The sequence below is a fragment of the Condylura cristata genome, unplaced genomic scaffold (genome assembly GCF_000260355.1).
Source record: "Condylura cristata isolate star-nosed mole 26May11 unplaced genomic scaffold, ConCri1.0 scaffold00004, whole genome shotgun sequence".
NCBI classification, from domain to species: domain Eukaryota; kingdom Metazoa; phylum Chordata; class Mammalia; order Eulipotyphla; family Talpidae; genus Condylura; species Condylura cristata.
Genome location: NW_004567105.1, coordinates 11375662 through 11395931, shown reverse-complemented (window position 1 = coordinate 11395931; position 20270 = coordinate 11375662). Strand labels below are relative to the sequence as shown.

At 36.2% G+C, this 20270-nt stretch overlaps 1 protein-coding gene across 1 annotated transcript in view; it reads left to right on the top strand.

Moving 5' to 3' along the window:
• MYBPC1 (myosin binding protein C, slow type) overlaps window positions 1–20270 on the top strand; it is a 73731-nt gene that overhangs the window by 22445 nt on the left and 31016 nt on the right. The window contains exons 4-12 of the mRNA XM_012720628.1: window positions 5537–5644; window positions 7525–7673; window positions 7946–8063; window positions 9494–9545; window positions 11326–11382; window positions 16550–16716; window positions 17116–17248; window positions 18691–18815; window positions 19607–19712. Coding sequence (XP_012576082.1) covers window positions 5537–5644; window positions 7525–7673; window positions 7946–8063; window positions 9494–9545; window positions 11326–11382; window positions 16550–16716; window positions 17116–17248; window positions 18691–18815; window positions 19607–19712 — 1015 coding nt within the window. The remainder of the gene's footprint in view (window positions 1–5536; window positions 5645–7524; window positions 7674–7945; window positions 8064–9493; window positions 9546–11325; window positions 11383–16549; window positions 16717–17115; window positions 17249–18690; window positions 18816–19606; window positions 19713–20270) is intronic.

Below are 20270 nucleotides of genomic sequence, written 5' to 3'. Positions count from 1 at the left end.
CCCAATATCTCAACTACATTTCCAAACTAAAGAGATATCAGACAGCTTCTTTTTTTAATAAAATCTTTAAAAATTACATATATACATATATGTATATATTATATAATATTAATCAATATATTATTAATTAATATAATTAATAATGTATATAATGTATATTATTCATATATTTCATATATATATATATATATATATAGTTCATTTTTAAACAATGTCTATTCCCCCCACTCAGGGGTAGACTCCATAGACTCTCCTACTCCATTCGCCGTGCACCATGGCAGCTGGTCCCCTGTGTGCCTCCTTCCTCCTTTGAGTCTCTCTCCCTTACCTCCCCTGCAGGATTCAGAGACAGCTGCTTTTAAAAGAAGGGAAACCATTTGTAATTGTCAACTATACTTTCTAGGAGTTCAGCAATTTGAAATTGATGTACAAGGAAACAAATACTGCCAATTGAGCAGGAGTTGCTATTTGGAAGCATTGTTGCTTCAGGGGATGGGCTCTGAAGCACCTCTTCATATGCTACCTTCATAGTGTAAAATAATTGTGCCGTCTTCCCCAATTGGCTTTTTTTTTTTTTTTTTTTTAATCATCTTCCATTCTAAACAATTAAACCACGGGTTTCATTACACACTGTGCAGGCAACCAGCCACAAAACCTACATCAAAGGAAGTCCTTGGGCCTTCCCTGGTGGTGCAGTGGGTTAAAGCACAGCACTAAGAGCTAAAACCACTTCTGTATGAATTCGATCCCCGGCTAGGGAGGTGACCCTCATAGTGCGGCAGACCTCTCCTGGGCCACCCTCTGCTCCCCTCAGCAGTGTACTTCGTCATTCGGCCTGTTCTGCTCCCCACTCTGTCTCTGGTGAAGCCTCTCACTGCCTCTGCATCTCTGTCCTGTACCCCAGTTCTGTATGCATAAATAAATAAATCTTTAAAAAAAAAAAAAAAGGAAGTCCTCATGTGACACAAAATGGTTGTCATGTTACATAATTAAGTTTCTTCTTGGATTTAGTTGAGTTTTTTTTTTTTTAAGATTTATTTATTTATGCATACAGAACTGGAGTATAGGCCAGAGGCCCAGGGGCGGTGAGAGGCTTCACCAGAGAAGGAGTAGGGAGCAGAACAGGCCTATCATTGAAGCACACTGCTGAGGGAAGCAGCAGACAAGACAGGAGAGGTCTGTGGGACTATGTGGGTCACCTCCCTGGCTGGGAATCGAACCCATGCTGAAGTGGCTTTAGCTCTTAGTGCTGTGCTTTAACCTACTATACCACCAGGGAGGGCCCAGATTTAGTTGAGTTTTAAAGCTTCATTTAAAAAAAAAAATGCAGGGCTTTAAATCAAAGTTCTTGACATATTTCAGGAAATAAAAGCCTTCAAATAGGGTACAAGAATAAAATGCTAAATATTGATTTAAATGTATGAGAAAATGTATAGAAAAATCACACTTTTTTTTTGGTTATGTCAAATTTTAAGTATTTCAGTCTTTTGAAATATAGAATCTTCCTGATAGCTCAGAAATATCTATACTTCATCAGAAGCACACTTTGTGGAATGTTAATGGAACTGCGGGAGAAAAGGATTAAAAAGTGAACTGAATTGGGGCAATTCTAACTACCCTGTCATTAACAGATGACACCAGGTGCCAGTCCCCATCAACATATTCTTCAACAAATGCCAACACACAGTGCAATAAAATAATTTGCTTATTTTGGGTGTGGGGGGGTCTCCTGTCAATTGTTTGTGGTTCTTTTTTAATTAAAATACTTTTATTGAAGTTATGTTGAATTATAATATTATAGAAGATTCAGGTGTACACCATTAGAAATCAGCATCTATATATGGATTACATTGAGTCTGTCACTAAGAGTCCAAACCTATCCTTGGACTAGGGTTGACCTTTTTTTCTGAAACAACCCATTCTTTCCCTCCTTCCCTCCTGGTAACCACTAATTTGGTCATAGGGCTTATAGTTTGTTTTTGTTTTATTTAGCTCATTTGTTCTGTCCTATAGTTTGAAATCCTCTATCTGAATTTCATTGAGCCTAATACCCTTCAGGTCTCCAGATGGTGTAAATGGCAGGACTTCATCTTTGTTTTCATTACTGAGTAGTATTCCATTATTTATATATATACCACATTATCTTTAGCCACTCACCTAGCACTTAGATTATTTCTGGCATTTAACTTTATTTAGTTAGTCATTTCCCAAACTTCCTTGCTCACAGAAAGCTTCCTCTGAAGAATCCCAAATTCCAGTTTTGAGTGAATGATCCATTGGGTCCTGAAGTCATAATATTAAGGTTCTCTACATTATGTTCACTATTTTGATAAAAAGTATGAAAACATGTCTTTTGTTGACAAATTTAGAAAACATTTCAGGTGAGAAAATAATAATTATAGAGGCAGAAAAATGTGCTAGTTTACCTCTTCTCATCAGCATTTTTTTTTTTAAGATTTATGTATTTATTCATACAGAACTGGGGTACAGGCCAGAGATGCGGAGGGTAAGAGGATTCACCAGAGACAGAGCAGGGAGCAGAACAGGCAGATCAACGAAGTACACTGCTGAGGGGAGCTGTGGGCGGGTCAGGAGAGGTCTGCCACGCCATGTGGATCTCCTCCGGGGCAGGCGGGAATAGAACTCATGCAGAAGCTTCTTAGTGCTGTGCTTTAACCCACTGCGCCACCAGGGAGGGCCCTCATCAGCATTTTTAAAGCACTTTGTATTTGACAGCCATGTTCATTGTTTTCAGATATATTTTATGTAGCCATGTGTTTGTATTTTGAAATCCACACTTAATGTAGTATTTAAGTACCAAGACCATTATTAATTCCAATGACACAAGTCTTTCTGCTTTGGCAGGGGAAACGGTTCAGATCATTCAAATGACTATTTAAGTATTTCAAATGTGAAGACACTTTGAAATTGAGACATATTAGAAAATAGGACCTCTGCACACAAATACAAGACATATTTTGAATTTTGTAAATGTGCATGGGTGAATATTTTTAAAATTACAGAACACCAGCCAATAACAATAAAATCTTGAGGTCATGCTTCTAACATTCCTAAACTAATTATTGGTCAACTTAGTAAATAAGAAAATTTGATTTATATTACTTAATGTAAACTGTTTCCTAAATACAGAAGGGAAATTAATAATGAGATTTTCCTGAGGGTGGGGGTAGGGGAGGGAGGCACAGCAGAGTTCTCAAACAGTACAAGTAAAAATATATGCTTTTTTTTTTAATAATATAATAGTTTATTTTTATATCATTTTGTACATTCTTTTTTCATCTCAATTGTAATCCCCGTGGGTTTCCTATCACCGAGAAAAGTACATGCTTTTATTCTGTGTTCAGGTGAGGTTGGTATAATGCCTGTCTTGACTTTTGTTACAAAAAACATGAAAACCACCTCTGTTGTTGACTTAAACAAGATTTGACATATTATTGGGAGGCGGCAGACCTTTCTTTCCTAATCTGCATTCCAAAACTGAGTCCTGTTTTTCAAATTACACGCTCACTTGGATTTCCCTACTCACCCTTTGATTTATTTTCTCAAGTTTAATCTTTCAGGTTCCCATCTTTTAAGGTTTCCTCATCCATAGAAAGTGTTTCCTGAGGTTTCTTCTCTTCCTTTTCAGGTGTCTCTTTTCTCAAGTTACTAGAGGTGAAGTCCGTTTCTCCTTGACTTTTTATTCCTATTTTTTGTTTCAGGTGAAGAGGAAGCCTCCCCGCCTAGTGCTGTGCCTCCAGGTCAGGATGATTCAATCCCTCCCACCTAGTAATTTACTAGCGAGGGAAAAGATAGAGCCTCTTGACGAGACAGTGCACAGGGCAGGGCGCCAGGGTCTGTGAGTGTCAGGACCAGAGCAATTTTTTGGTATAAAGGTGATGGATGGGTAAATATGTTTGTTTTCCAATGCCTGTTACACACCTTTTCCCTGTCCTTTACATATTTAGATTTTTGAGTGTTGTTATTGTGTTTTAGGTAAGATAACTTTATATATATGTTTTCAAGGTAGAAGAGCTACTGATTTTTCCACCTGGACCAATGGCCAGCTTATTTCTCCCCGTCATCAGAAGACACAGGGCTTGGGGTACCTAGGGAGGTTGAAGTTGACATTCCGTGTTCACCCCCTTCCAAATCACACTTTTCCTTGCAGGTGTGGGTGGTCGGGCCCTGGAAAGAAAAGATTCAGGTGAGCACCTGCCTGGAACAAGGCGTCCTGATTCCATCCTCATATAATCACTAAAGACCTCGTTTTTTTTGAAGCTATATTGATTCTAATCTTCGTTTCTTTCATTTTGTAGCGTTGTAGCCATTTTCATTATATTTACAAGAAAACTAATGTATTGAGAAACCATTAATTTTGCACAGCACACACACACATACACAAATTCAGAAACTAACTACATATCACAGGTTTGTCACTTTTATTGTTAACTATTCATTTTAATAGCAAATACATAGAGGTGGAGATACTGAAAATCTCCATTTTGGGGGTGCTGAAGTTAGATAATGGTTCCCATTTTTATGGTACTTTACATATAGTTTATAAAACACGTTAGACATTGGCAGCAATGCAGACAAATTGAAAAATTGTGTGATCATGTGACTACATTATATAGCAGCATTGTGAACCTGACGGTCTCCTAAGGATAGAAATACTAAGCATGACTGATAAGTGCAGGCTAACATAACTAAATATTCATTTTCCTTCTTTTTAAGAAACATTAAAATGTGGAGAGTTGGCAACGTACGCACTTCCCTCCCCAGTTATTAAGTGGCTGAAACTGAACGTTGCTTTTCAGCTCTGGAGACACCCAATATCTTCTCCTTACCCTCCTCATGGGAATGATTGCTGATTTGTAGAAGCCAACCACCTGAAGCACAGATTAGCAAAGGCAATATATACTTCGCCTCCAACCTGTCTTTCCTTGAGGAGCTTCTTTTTCTTTTTCCTTCCCATACAGGATGCTCCTATTTTCTTTAAATCTGTATCTTCAGGTTATGACCTTTCATTGTCAAATTATGGACACGTCTTTATAGTTCTGATGGCAGTGTCTTAATCACATAACAGCAAGGGATCTAGAGAAGTACCAGGCCAGGCGTGGCTGTCTGGCCCTTCATAGTGGATCTGCAAACTGATGCCTTCAGTTCTGTTTTCTTAAAGTCAGTGACCTGGAAACACAGACAGTTAATGCTTTATTGTGCTTTCCACTCTGATTTATCTGCTGGGCACAGGAAGGTAGGGGGAAACAAGGGCATTGTGGCTGCCAACAAAAAATAACCACCTACCTAAAAAAGTTTGTTATTTTTAGGAATTAAAAAGTCATCCCTGTAAGACTGGGAATCTGTCATCCTGTACTGATGATTGTGGGGGAAATGATGAAAAGAATGATGTTTCACTTATCCAGGCTAATTAGACAAAGAAAACTTCAGCATTATAAGAATCACAAGTCCAGGTAAGTCTGTCTAAGAAGAAGCTGACCCTGAAATGATCATTGACTTTCTTTCTGCTCATTAGAAAGTTCTCTTGGCGAATCACCGGCCAGGGAGGAACAAGACAAGCAGAATGTCAATCAGGGGCCCACCCTGTTTGTGGAAAGGCCTCAAACAGGAACAGTAAAAGTTGGTGAGTGCCTTGCATGAAAACCAATGGTAAAACATGGCAATGAAAGTCACATAAGATCAAACATTTTACAGGGATCAATCAGTGGCTATTAGTATAATCCGTGTTATGCATGTACCACCTCTGTCTAGCTCCAGAACATCATCAATCCAACTAGGAACCCTGTGTGCCCCGTTAAGCAGCGAGTCCACATTCTCCTCTCTCCAGTCATCTGGAAGCTCTAGTCTGTTTTATTTCTATGGATTGGCTTATTTTGAGTAGTTCATGTAAATGGAATCTCATATGACCTTTTATGTCTGACTCTTTCATTTAGCGTAATGTTTTCAAGATCCTTCCAGGTTACAGCACAATTTAGTACTCCATTCCTTTTTAACGACTGAATAATATTTCATCACATGTATATACAAAATCCTGCTTTCTTATAACTTACAAAGGTGAATAACAGCTAACATTTCAGTGACCTTTAGCATATAGTAGTTGAGTGCCTAGATTTTGGAGCCTGGTTGGGCTCAAATTAATATTTTTATCTGTAAAGTGAAGATAGTAATAATAATAAAAATAAGGTATTTACCTGTGAAGGACTTTGTATGGTGTCTAACATATCTTAAAATCAAGCCAGCATTTGTTGTCATTATGACACACTCATTCATTAAATGATTACAAATCACACACAATTGTTTCCAAGCAGTGTTTTCAGAGGCCTTGGAACAGGTGATTCAACTTTGGAGTTATTCACTTAGAAATCATCAATTATATACCTCCTATTTTAGGCATTGTGCTGAGCATTGAGCATGACATCTGAGCACTTAAAACTTAGAATCCTAATGGGGGGAAGAGACAACAAGAAATTAAATAAAGAAACAGGTTTAAATTTAGAATCTTAATGGGAGAAGAAACAACAAGAAATTAAACAAACAGATTTTCACAAAGCCAACTGCCAGGAAGGAAATGGTGAGCTAGAGAAGGACCAGAGTGTCCAGGAATTTTGACTAAGTAAAATTTTATGAAGGTTATATTGTGGACAAAACTAGTTTGTGACACAAGCCACTGTCACCCAAATGAGCTCTTAGCTGACTATATTCTAATATTAGTGCTGACAGGTCAAAAGAGAGTATGGACATTGCACAAAACAGAAGGATTTCTTCCTCTTGTGTTTATGAAAGATAACAAAATGCTGAGCTAGAGTTTTGAGTCCTAAGGGTCCAATCAATCCATACAAACATTAGCTAGATGTTCTTCAAAAAGATCAGATTCACTTAGTTTCCTATAATTCCAGACTTCCCACTGTGGTGTCTAATAGAAGAGGATGGGGAAAAATACATAGATGTACATACACACACATTTTTCCTAATGAAAATGACTTCCACTGATTATCCCCACTGTGTTTTTTCTCTTCCATAAACTTAAAAGCTGAACATGTCGGAGTATACAAAAGATTTCTAGGATATTCATAAAAAAAAGTTAGGTCTCCTTGGTGGTTCAGTTTTTAAAGTCTCAGCGCTATCAAGCTGTCATCAGCCGCTTTGCAGGAGTTCTGATCTCCAGCCCCAGAGCTGACCCACATGGCGCAGCAGACCTCTCCCGTCTCACCCACTGTTCCCCTCAGCAGTGTATTTCAGTAGATCTTCTTGTTCTGCTCCCCACTCTGCCTCTGGTGAACTCTCTCACCCCTTTCACCTCTGGCCTACCCCAGATCTTTTATGCATAAGTAAAAAATCAGTCTTTTAAAAAAATTAAGACCATTTCACTCCATGATTCTGAAAGCACCGGTATACCCATAGTTTATACCAGGCCATCCTGTGCAAACTCCTGTGCAAATTTCCAGAGAAGGAAAAAAATAGCAATTTTTAAACCTCAATCTGAATCCCTTGTGTTTGTTCTAGGTGAAAACATCACATTTATAGCCAAAGTCCAGGCTGAAGATCTTCTTAGAAAACCAACCATCAAATGGTTCAAGGGGAAGTGGATGGACCTGGCCAGCAAAGCTGGGAAGCATCTCCAACTGAAAGAAAGCTTTGAGAGGCAAACTCGGGTAGGAGCCCTCTTTCTGTGTGGGTCAAGCTCATTTTCAGTTCTACTTTGAGAACTTTGAGTCCCAGAAAATTCTCCTCAGTTCCCGCTCACCGCATCTACACTCTGGTGTGCCTGTGCTCCCTATTATTTTGAAAACATCTTTATGGGATCTCTAGATACAGGCAGATCTTTGAGCCAATGTTGACGAGATTGGAGAATAACTGTATTGTGGTGGCCTCTTTCCACTGCCAAGGTTCATACTAACGTGGGTCCCAAATCATTTCCCTGAAGGTGTACACATTTGAGATGCAGATCATCAAGGCCAAAGAGAACTATGCAGGAAACTACAGGTGTGAGGTTTGCTACAAGGATAAGTCTGACAGCTGCTCATTTGATCTTGAAGTACACGGTAAGCAGGCTTCTCGTTTGGGTAAATGTGATTATTTTTAATGAGGTATGAAGATGGTGAAGAAGATGCCATTTAATAGTAATAAATATTGAGAATTGTTAGGAGACTTTAAAAATAGAACATGGCGGGGGGGGGGAGTTGTTGCAAAGTCTCTATCCTTCATGCTCTCTGTATGCCTTCAGTTTCCCAGATAAAGGCTGATAACATTTTTTCCTGCTGTATAATATATCTGGCTCCAAGTAGTCCCACTCAGGTTTAGGGAAGTGGCAATATGGTATCAGGATATCCAAAGATACCCAAGTGGAAAGGAGGAGTTTTCCTGTAAGGACTAATGTCAAATATGGAAGTTCTTGATCATTATGTTCTATATACTTCCCAGTGTGAATTTAACTGAAATATAAGGGTCAACATGTGTATGCATGCACGAGTGTGTGTATACACATATGAGTAAACAAACAGGAAGTTGACTTGGCAGCAAAAATCATAAACTTAACATGAACCCAAAGTGTGATATAGTACATTCACTGCAATAAGCCCAAGAGTGCATTTAGCCTTTAGAATTCGCGCTATCTGCAGGTAGATACCTAGGAGTGGCATTGCTGGATCATGTGGTAGATCTATTTTTAATAGTTGAAGGAAGCCTCCATATTGTTTTCCATAGGGGCTGGATCGGTCTCCATTGTGAGTGTAATTTTAAACCAGACCATTGCAAGGGTCAGAGAATCCAGGTGGAGAAAACAGTGCTTATTTCTGCCACATGCCACATGTTCCACAAGTGGAGTAACACCTTTGGCCACGGCACCATACCTAACCTGGGTCCCTTTTGGAGTAGGGTAACTGAGGAAGATGAAGAATCAGAAACCCATGCCTTATTTAGTTTGAATATGTAGGTATTGGGGGTAGGTATATCTGACTTGCTAAGCTTGGGAAGGGCTGTCACATAAGTGAGATGAGAATCCAGGGATGGAAGTGACAAGGGGTAGGTTTTGTCTAACTGTAGCATGAGCTCTGCATGGAAATGAGAGGACCTCCTGAGAAGGTTGTGGGATTCCATTCTGAGAGGTGAAATGATCATGTGGGTGAAATATCTTCACTAGGCAGGAATTTATTTCTCAACAGTACTGCCTCAACCTAGTCAGCAACTCTAAGGATCATCTGAAGATCTTTTTAAGAATATTGATTTCTGGTTGCAACAGATTCCCCAACAGGGAACTCAAGAAGCACTTTCTTCTTTTTTTTTTTAAAGGTCTTCAGGTGATTCCGTGGGTAGGCAGGTCACATGACACCCAGTCAGGTATATCTTGAAGTCTCGTGAATGATTGAGTGTAAAGATAGTGAGTTTTGGGGTCTCAGCAGTTCAGCCATCCAGGAGAATCATAAAACTGTCTTCTTCGTGGGTATTCATTTTATTGTTTTCTTTCCTTTCATAGAATCAACCGGGACTACTCCAAACATTGACATCAGATCTGCTTTCAAGAGAAGGTAACTCCGAAAGGGGAGGTCTAGGTAACTTTATGACATGGAAGTACAGGATTTTGAAAACAAACTATCCGTTCCAGCTCATTCCATATTCTATATGAAAACAACTCTTTTCACTGTAGTCACACTGTAGTTCAAAATATAATGTTCTAGGAAAGTCATGGGCTTGATGTCTAATAAAGTACATGTTGATGATTGTTTAGAATATTCCTGTGACAGTGAAGCTCCTAGTTTTTGTGGGTTTCACCGTTGTCTTACAAAGACAGTTTCAACCTACTGAGATGCCGCTTCTTCCTTAATTGTCTTATTTCCCACCTAATAGCCAAAAATAGATATGTAAAAGTACATTTCTCCCATAGCATCAGTTAAGTAATGTCAGAAACCTTCCATTACTTTTCATCTAGAAACACAAATTATCAAACTATATGCCCAGAAAGTCATAATTAAGTAGCTACTTACTAAAGTTAGCACTGTTTAAATATTGAATTAATGTAAGACCATAGATTTCACTAGAATAGAGAACACTATAGAATGAAGATAGAGATATTTATTTTATTTATTTTGTAACTGCCAGTGATGAAAGAATCAGGTGCTGTTGTTTTACTCTCTGTACTAAATTCTTCCATAATATGAATTCATTAGTGAGAGTCAGTGCTTCATTGTCCCTAAAACTGAATCCACATGGTTTTGTTGAATAGTCATCCCAAACAATGAATTAGTTTGTTAATAAAAAGTATATTTTCCTCCTAAATTATGAAAAAAGTACAAACTTAAATTGCTTTATAACATATTCGATGTTACCTTACCTGCCCATCGGTATAAAATTTCTTCCCGAAATACCTGCTGTTAAAGAAATTTGAAAACACATGATTTGCATTCAGTTCTTATAACTTATATGTCCTGTACATTGTTTTTAAACCTGCAGACTCTTTTGCTAGCATTTGTAAGGAACAGGAAAGAAAAGCTTCATTAAAAAATTAAAACATGTACTGCCATTTAAATGTCAGTCTGCAGCTTCTATAAGAGTTCACGTGGAATCACGAAGCTGACTGCATGCCCAATTTAGGATACATTTCTCTATAGAAAAACACTTTTTAAAACTCCTAATAAAGGATTTTTTCAATAACTAATTTTTGAAAAATACAACTTAAAAGATACTGATATTAAGAAAAATGGAAGTTCATAATTACTTCCCTTTAAAACAGAAAGGAGTGTATCTTTCAAAAGTTCTGCACTAGCTCTATTTTATGTTATATTGTATTACATCATCTGATTTTTCCACTGATGGATACAAAGAGGTTATCTTGGACTATAAGCTTTGTATTTACATATTTGACATTGATACACTTTGTCCTTCAAGCCAATCTCTGTCTTACCTGAAGAACAGAGATCAGCAAAAGTCCTTTGCTTTTTACACAGGTAGGTTTCTAAAACCCCTCCTTTGCAAAGGCAAGTTCTTTTTTTTTGTTCGGTTTAGTTGCTTTTTTTTTCTCTATTTTAACACAAATCCAAGCAATTATATAAGTATATATGCAATCAACAAAAACGTATCTTCTGAAATCATAGAGTAACACAAGCTCCTGGTGTTTACTTTTCCACAAGTACATACTCCAAAAATGTAAAATGTCACTTGTGTGAAAAGGACTAGTTTGTGTTGATTTAGTTCCATGATTGTGTGCTAGTACAAAATTGCATATACGTTACATGTAGAGTGTTTGGAGAAAACTGTTGTGTCTGTGTCTCGGCATTAAACCTAGATCTGCTTCTCTTTTGTTAATGACAGTGGAGAAGGTCAAGAAGATGCAGGAGAACTTGACTTTAGTGGTCTCCTGAAACGTAGGTGAGAACCAAGTGATGGATGAGGCGTGGTGGCCTGGAATTCCTTTAGATATCCACTCAGCGCAGACAAGTTTTAAGTGGATGCTTTTCTAATTTCAAAGAATTTCTAATTTCTGAAAATGTGTTTGCATATTATAAAATATAACCGAGTCAACTAAGAAAGAGACAGAAAAACAACTGCATACTAATCACTTAAAATTTTAGCTAATGCTTTTAAATTCTTTTAAAATGTTTCATGATTTCATGTATGTTCTTAGTTGGGGATGAGGAGATTTGAAAACTGAACAGAAGACTTATGTCCTTAGAACTCTCTTGTTTTTCTTGCTGTTCTCTCATTTCAGTCATGATTCCTTATCATGGTTGAATAAATAGTCTTCATTGACCTGCCTTTGATATTTGACCAAAAAAATCAATTTCATAATTTTGGTATAAATCACTGCAGGTGGAGATATATATATATATATATATATATATATATATGTACATGTATGTATATATATATAAACATAGTTATATATATATCATATAACATTTATACAATATGTGTTAGATCTCCTTTAATAAAGTATTTGTGATTTGCTGCATTTCATCAAATCTGTGACACTTTGAGCAAGGAAAATATTGTTCTAAATAATCTACTATGACACATTGTGGATTATAGGACACATCCTTTTTTCAGAGAGAAAATGCCTAAAAAATGTGATAAAATTTTAGAGTAATAAAATGTAGCAATAAGATGGAAATAAAGCTCACATATTCTTAACATTGTTCTCTCATAATAAAACTTACAGATTTCATTATGTGTAATTAATATGTCATAATTTTATAAGATTTCTATATATGTACTTGCTGTGCATAATCATGAATATATTTATGTACTATATATAAAATCATACATATCTTAATATTTATTGAAGTGCAGAGGGAACAAAAATAGATTTTTGATGGGGTTATATTTACCTAGTAAATGTGTGAAAAAAGCAGAATAAAACAATTCAAAATTAAAAATCTACAATATTGATATCAATTTGAATTTAACTTTTTAGATTCACTTTTTATTATTTAGTGCTTTCTATGGTTATTAAAGAAACAAATGTAAATATGCTTTACAACAAATTACAAATAGTGATAAACTGTGCTTATGTTTATTCTCTGTGTAGTTGGGTGACTTTAGTTATGTCTTTATGAGAGGAAAAAGTCACCCTTATCTCTTAGATTAAGATCAGAAATGTTAATAGGTGCAATTTATTAATTACTGATGGACATTAACCACCCAGTAGACTTTGGCTGTATCAGTACATCTTTTTCCCTTGGATACTTAAAATAATCATTAGCCTCAATTATATTTTTAATTCCTCCAGTTAATTTAAAGCACTATTATATGGAGTGACCTTACTTGAGTCTCACTCTTCCTCCTTTAGGCGTGAATCATCAGACCGTAGTTGTCAAGTACTCATTCAGTCAACCCAGTTGGAGGCAGCATGGTGACCTATAGATAAATCAGTTTCTCTTTTCTGAGTCTGCTCACTTCCTTTGACCCCACTAAGAAATATCATTCTGAGTCTGTTCCAGAAATTGGTGCTTCAGGTTATATAACACTGTAGAAAGTCTAGAAAACTTTGTTACCCTGGTAATCGTTTACCAGGAAAATGCCAAATTTTGTAGTAGAAAGTAAATATTGTGTAGACTATAATGCAATGTAATGTAAGGAAAAGAAGTCCAGAAAGGAATTGATAGATATTTATAGGAGGGAAATAGTAGTGGTAAAATTATTAAACAAACCTCTATTGTTTAATAATTACTTGACTTTAGTCAAATCATACGTCCTCTGTGAGATTTGATTTCCACATCTGTTAAAGTGGAGAATAAAAACTTCCTATTATGAATTAATTATTAATTATTAAAACTAATTATTGTAAGCTTTAAATTAAATGTTAAAAGCCTGGAGCAGCTTTCTGCCCACCTGTACCCATGCAGACCTCTCTCTTTTTCTCCACCTAAAACACTGTCCTTTTAAAATGTAAAAAATAAATAAGTGTTAAAGGTCTGGCAGTTACAGTAGCAATGAAATAAATAGTCACTTCCACAAGGAAATGTGACATTTTCCCTGAGAAGTTTACATTTATAAAGAGACAAAATGCACACACACACACACACAATAATTAAGAATGTGAGGCCCTCCCTGGTGGCGCAGCGGGTTAAAGCACTGCACTGAGAAACTTAAGCCACTTCTGCATGAGTTCGATTCCCGCCTGCCCCGGAGGTGACCACATGGCGAGGCAGACCTCTCCTGACCCGCCCGCTGCTCCCCTCAGCAGTGTACTTCATCGATCTGCCTGTTCTGTTCCCCACTCTGTCCCTGGTGAATCTTCTTACCCTCCGCATCTCTGGCCTGTACCCCAGTTCTGTACGAATAAATAAATAAATCTTTTTTTAAAAAAAAAAGAATGTGATAAACTATTAAGCACCATGTTCTTATTTAAAAGGCAAGAAAGAACAGATTCATCTACCAGGCGTTTTCAGAGTAAAAGAAATCTAATAATAAAATCACTAAAGAAAAAAAAAATTTTAAAGGGCAGCAATATGTCTTCAGTTCTCATATTCTTTACATCTCCTAATTATGACTTTGACTCATAATTAGATCATTATTTTCAATAGACTGTTCATTTACTATCCTATACTAATCCACCAGTGTAACTTTAGAAATCATTGTTTTTTTACTAAAGTGTGAATTGCATGTGTTTTCATTGTGGTTATGACACATGGTTAACATTTCTACTGCTCCAAAAATGTGTGGCAATATCTCTATTAGATATTATGATTAATTTTATGAATAACATCTCTGTACTACAAAAGATCTCCCTTCCTTGGACAGAGCTAATTGCAGACGGACATTAGCTAAACCAGTGTAGATCTTTTTGGCAGCATCTTGTTATGGGATATGAACTATATTTAACTTTTATTCTACACAAAATTTTTATAACTGCTTTGTATATCACTAAGCTCATCAAATTATAGAAATTTTGTTGTAGATGAAAGTACTGTGATGTTTTATAGATCTATCCCAATGCTTGGAAAGGAATCAGAGGCACCCATAAAAACTGGGATTTTTTCTCCCTACTGTTAGTTAACACAGCCATGTAAATAAGGCCATGCACAGCCTCCATGGTAGGTAAAGATATATTGGATGAGTGAAGGAAATGCAAGAGGTAGGGATCTTGGTCATACATGCCAGAACAAAATGATGTATGCTGCTTGTAATTCTGGATTCAGTCAAGAGACGGGAGGAAATGAAGGAATTGAGTAGAGGTCATTGATCATTATTATCTACTTGATAATATTGAGAATGTGGTAGAGGTATACGTGGGGATTTTCAGGGGGAATCAGTGAGGATGATGGGTAATATGTATCCATCATCTAAGTTGATTTAAGGAGTTGCATTGAAAATGATGACCTTTCCTGTCATGTAACTCCTCACCTCATGGAACTAGTGTTTGACTTGTGCCTCCTATTAGCTATTTAAATTGTATCTAATTTGATATCTTTAAATTCTTTCACCAGTGTCAGGGAGACACTTGAAATGTATATGTGTGTAATTCCTAGTTGGCAAGTTATTACAAATATTCCAACTTGAGTACTATTAACGTTTTTCAATATCCCTGTAGTAATAAAGGAATGATTAATCCAGTGAGATGAAGATATTACTTGTGTTTTGAGATTCTAGGAGACACATTTCCTACTGGTGTCATTTAGTCCTTCCCACCAAGGCTTCTGATGGGCCCAGAAACTCTCCCTTCCTTCCATTTTTCCAAATTTGTTTCACCATCTTCCTACACTGGGCAAAAACACTTATATGGATGACAATGGAAGTCATTCATCCTTACCTAATACCAACCTAAAATCTATGTTAGTATTTATATTCTAGTTCCCCTTCCAATACAGCATTCCAGTATTTCCTCAAGAACTCTGAAATAGGTATAATTAATGTGACAATGCAAACATATTTCACATTGATGTGTAGGTATGTTGTCCAGTTTTCCTGAAAAATTATATCCAAACCAGTTTGATTCACAGTAAGTAGTCACCATAACAGTACCACAGTTATCTGATAAAAACAGTCATGTTTAAGCAAAATCAGGACTATGTAGCCAATGAAGAAAATAAATTCAAATTATATTTTGCAATTATACTAAGCCTTTTCCCCTAAAGAGTGTTTATTCCTGAGTTTTGGTTTCAAAACAGGAGCAAATATACTTTAAATCTTATGTATTTTAATTCATATATATTCTTTTTCTGTTAAGTATGGTCTTTAGTTAGTGATCAAAATTTTGATAATTACACTGAGAAGTGACTTTCCTTATTAATTAAATGCTAGGGCAATTGCCCTACAGTTTTAAAATTGTATTTTTATAACTCAAACCCAATTGGTTCCAAAAAATTTTCAAGGTGAAATGTGAGAATTTTCAGCTTCATTTTCTTCTATCATTTTAAAAAGGTCTTTCTTTTTAAATATATATACATACATAAGAAATATAAAAAACAAACCAAATAAAAGCTTCATAGTAATTTCAAATGTTCTTTTGTGCTTAAAACAGTAGAAAAAGTTAATATACACTTTTACAAATGCGGGAAGGAAATGCTATTTGCACCTCTCCCCCGGTCCCCCCTCCCCAAAATTTGGGCTACTGTATTTATAACTCTCATATACAGCTCGCGTACGTACATCAAAGGAAGTAGAAAGATCAATTTTCTTCCTTAACCCACTATTTAAATGTTTTAGTTGTGCATGCATTTTTCAAAATGATCTCATAACTATCTCCTGGATGAAACCCATCTTAAATTCCTCAAAACTCTCCCCCTTGAACGTAGACTTACAAGAGGAATATTAGTAAAATACCTTCAGGGTATTTTCTGTTAACCTTCTCTGTCCTGTTAACCTCCTCTGTCCTTAACACTGTTTTTAACTCAGAAACAAAAAGTGTTCATGTCTCTGCACGTGTCTGATCTTCAACTATCTGAAAGTTTTCCTGAGACGCAAGCTGAGCCAGTAGACTTTCTCCCTCGGCTTTAAGTCAACAGGTTTTAATTCAAAGGAAAACTTAGTACCACATTCCTGGTTTTAAGGGCTAGTGCACGCTACTAAACTAGGCAATGGTTCCTCCCGTTAGGGAGGTGAAGCAGCAGGAGGAAGAACCCGAGATAGACGTGTGGGAGCTGCTGAAAAACGCAAACCCCAACGAGTACGAGAAGATCGCCTTCCAGTATGGTATCACTGACCTGCGTGGGATGCTCAAGCGGCTCAAGCGCATGCGTAGGGTGGAGAAGAAGAGCGCAGGTGAGAGCGCCCCCTCTGGTAGCCTCAGTTGTACCTTCTTATTTTTAGAGTTTGTTTTGGCTTAATTTTATCTGTACCTTTAGGTCGACCCCCTCTATTCCACACATGAGGACAGTCATTTTTAAAGCTGCTTCAGTAATTTTCTTACGTTTTTTCCAAAACCTATGGATTCTCTTTAGGATTTCAGACCAACTTATTGTCTATAAATTGACAGAGTTAAATTTATCTTGTTCAATAGATTCTAAAATTTAAATGGTAATGTGGAAGCCTCCTATTTTCTTTTCCTTTTCAATCCTCAATTTGCCATGTGGTTTGGATTTTTCATACATGGATTGACTTTAAATTTATAGCGCATATCTCTATACATACTAATACAGTTTTTCTTATTTTCTCTACCAGCTTTTGCAAAAATTCTTGATCCTGCATATCAGGTTGATAAAGGTGGCAAAGTCAGGTTTGTTGTGGAATTGACAGATCCAAAGTTGGAGGTGAAATGGTTTAAAAATGGTCAAGAAATTCGGCCCAGTACAAAGTAAGTGAGTCTTACAAATAGCCAATGATAATTACAAATAATTCAAATGGTCGCCTGGAAATAAAAGCATTTTCTGGTTATGTCTTTATAATACAAAGTCATATGGAGGAAAAGTAAAAAAATTAAGTCACTTTTCATGTATTTTGAAACCATTAACATTATAGTGCTATACATTAAATCTTGTTTTTGTTATAATTCTACACAAACTATTTCAAGTGATTCTCAGTTGTGGCTTTGTGTCACTATGGGATCTAGTGATCATTTCAGAGCACTACCAAACTTGTTCCAAGTTTTTAAAATAATTTTTTAAATTTGAAATACTATTTGACATGTCAACTGGAATTGCACCTCAAAATTAGGTAGATTTTGTTTTACCAAATAGCATCTGAAAGCCTGTGTTTTATTTCTTGGCCCTCTCTCACATGAAAGAGACAGACTAATCCCTGATGTTTGACAGTATCTCTTGTCCATTAGGAAACTACTTTATAGAGATCCTTCTCAGCCTGAGAGATTTTCAACTCCAACTTATTTTTTTTAAGTTAATAGGAGCCACATGCACTTTTACAAAAGACTTTAATCCTGAAAATCTGTCACTTCTGGAGCACAATTAGGTGGTTTCCAATTTCTTAATATGATCATGCTGACCAAATGACTCTGTTATTAAAGGTTGTATCTGGTAGAAATCTCTTGAAGGCGGTCAGAGTTTACCAACAACACACTTTGTTTGGTTATCTTTGGCTATAAAGTGTTTTGTGTTTTGTTCTTGGAGCCTTTAAGATGTACTCAAATAGAATTTTTTTCTTTGTACCACTAATATATCCTCATATACCCATCTATAACCCAGGTCACAGATTATTAAATTCTTTGATTGTGGTATTTAGTTTTTGTTTCTGAATACTTAGCTTTTTTTTTCTCATAAGAAAATGTCATTCTGTAGAATTACTCCTAGTTAGTGATTAAATTCATATTATTGCTTAAATTGTATAATCATTTATTCACCTGGCAAAAGCTATTGTGTTACTGGACTAGGCAAAGAGTAGCATCAGTGCATCAGTGAATAAAATCAAATCTCTGTCCCCCATAAAGTCGATGGTCATTTTTCAAAATGAAAAGTTAAAAACTTCTCCGGCAAACCTCAACCAAACCTATTTTCAACAATGGACTGAAAAATTAAATAGCAAATATGCAGGTGTTGGAACAAAAAATTTATGTAACAAAATTAAATCAAATGTGCATGTATATTACATTATGTATTTAAAGGTAAAAACTGATTTCATGTTGGACATTAATTCAACTATGTAAGATATGCTATATAAATGGCAATTCAAAATTATATCCGTGATTGTCAAGCACCAAATTATAAGCTAAATTTATAGACCTAATAGAAAAGAATAAAATTGAATTCACAGACACTCCATTTGCTATCCTTCTATTTAAAACAGATACATCTTTGAACATAAGGGAAACCAAAGAATCATGTTTATCAATAACTGTTCGCTGACGGATGATTCAGAATATTATGTGACAGCTGGCGATGAGAAATGTTCCACTGAACTCTTTGTGAGAGGTAAAGTAAAATCTCTTACTGCAGTCACCAAGAATCCAAGGGTAATAATCAAAATGAAAGTGACAAGCTGAGCTCTGAGCTCCCAAGCAGAGGTAGTATTTCCTCTGGAAATGGTTTAGCTTGGGTATTAGGTTGCCTCTACACCGAAGCTCTTCCACACTCACTTTGTTATGAATCTTACTTTATCTTCAAGTTTGTTAAAGACTAGAAAATGTGGTGAGAAAAAAACCTGCTAAGTGAAAATTATTTATGATTTTGACTTAAGCAAGCAGTATTTTATGAAATGATTGTTTTAGTTATAGTTTCTGATCCAATCGTTTACTGGATAATTATTTCACACACTCAGTGGATTACCAATAGATTTCTCTAGAAACCCATTTATTAGTAAAAGGGCACCCATGGTGGGTTCTGAGAGTTGAAGATCCTTACTTGCTAAGACCTCTATCATCCATAAAAAACAAAATCAAAGAATCATAGTATTATAGCGACTCCTTCAGATATATCTATCACCTATCTTATTTACCCAAAGAAGGATATCTATACATGTCTAAAATAATCACTTGTTTGACTTGGAGCATTATTAAAAAATTGGGAAAATAAACAGGATTTCCAGTTATTTACTTTGCCAAGATATCGAAACTCACCCACTAATATCCTTATGTTAACTATAGCTTTGTAATAGATGATAGTTTCTTATGATTGGTGTTTCATTTGTGAACAAATCCCAGGTCATGAGGCTGGCCTTGGCAATTTAATAATTATGATTCTCCTTTTTTGTTTTTCTACACTAGAACCTCCAATTCTGGTGACTAAACAACTGGAAGATACAGAAGCTTACTGTGGGGAAAAAGTGGAGTTAGAGTGTGAGGTGTCTGAAGATGATGCCAATGTAAAATGGTAACTTTCTTGAAGTTGGTGTTTTAACAGGTTTTTCAAAACTACCTTCATTGTTTGGAGAACAGGAAATGATTTTTACACATATGAAAAAAAAACCCTCAACCTCTTTTGTGCTAGTAGAGATGGTAACTAAAACTATACAAAGTTATTGAAGGTTTTTTTCACCTATGAAACTGAAAAATAAAATCCAGAAATCAATATTGGTAAAGATATAGGGAAGTAGGAACTAATAAATAGAGGATGCAAGGCTAGCCAGCCTTGCTGACCCCAGAGCTGTCTTTATAATGTATTAAGCAGCACTTTGCTTACTAGTGTGTGCTAAGATGTAATATGCACCCTTAGTATCTTCTTCTGATTGATCTTCAATGGGAAGAGGGATCTTATGTTTTGTTTTGTTTTTTTTAAGATTTATTTATTTATGCATGCAAACTGAATACAAGCCAGAGGTGCAGGGGCAGTGAAAGGATTCACCAGAGACAGAGTAGGGAACAGAACAGGAAGATCTACTGAGGTACACTGCTGAGGGGAGCAGTGGGTGGGACAGGAGAAGTCTATTGC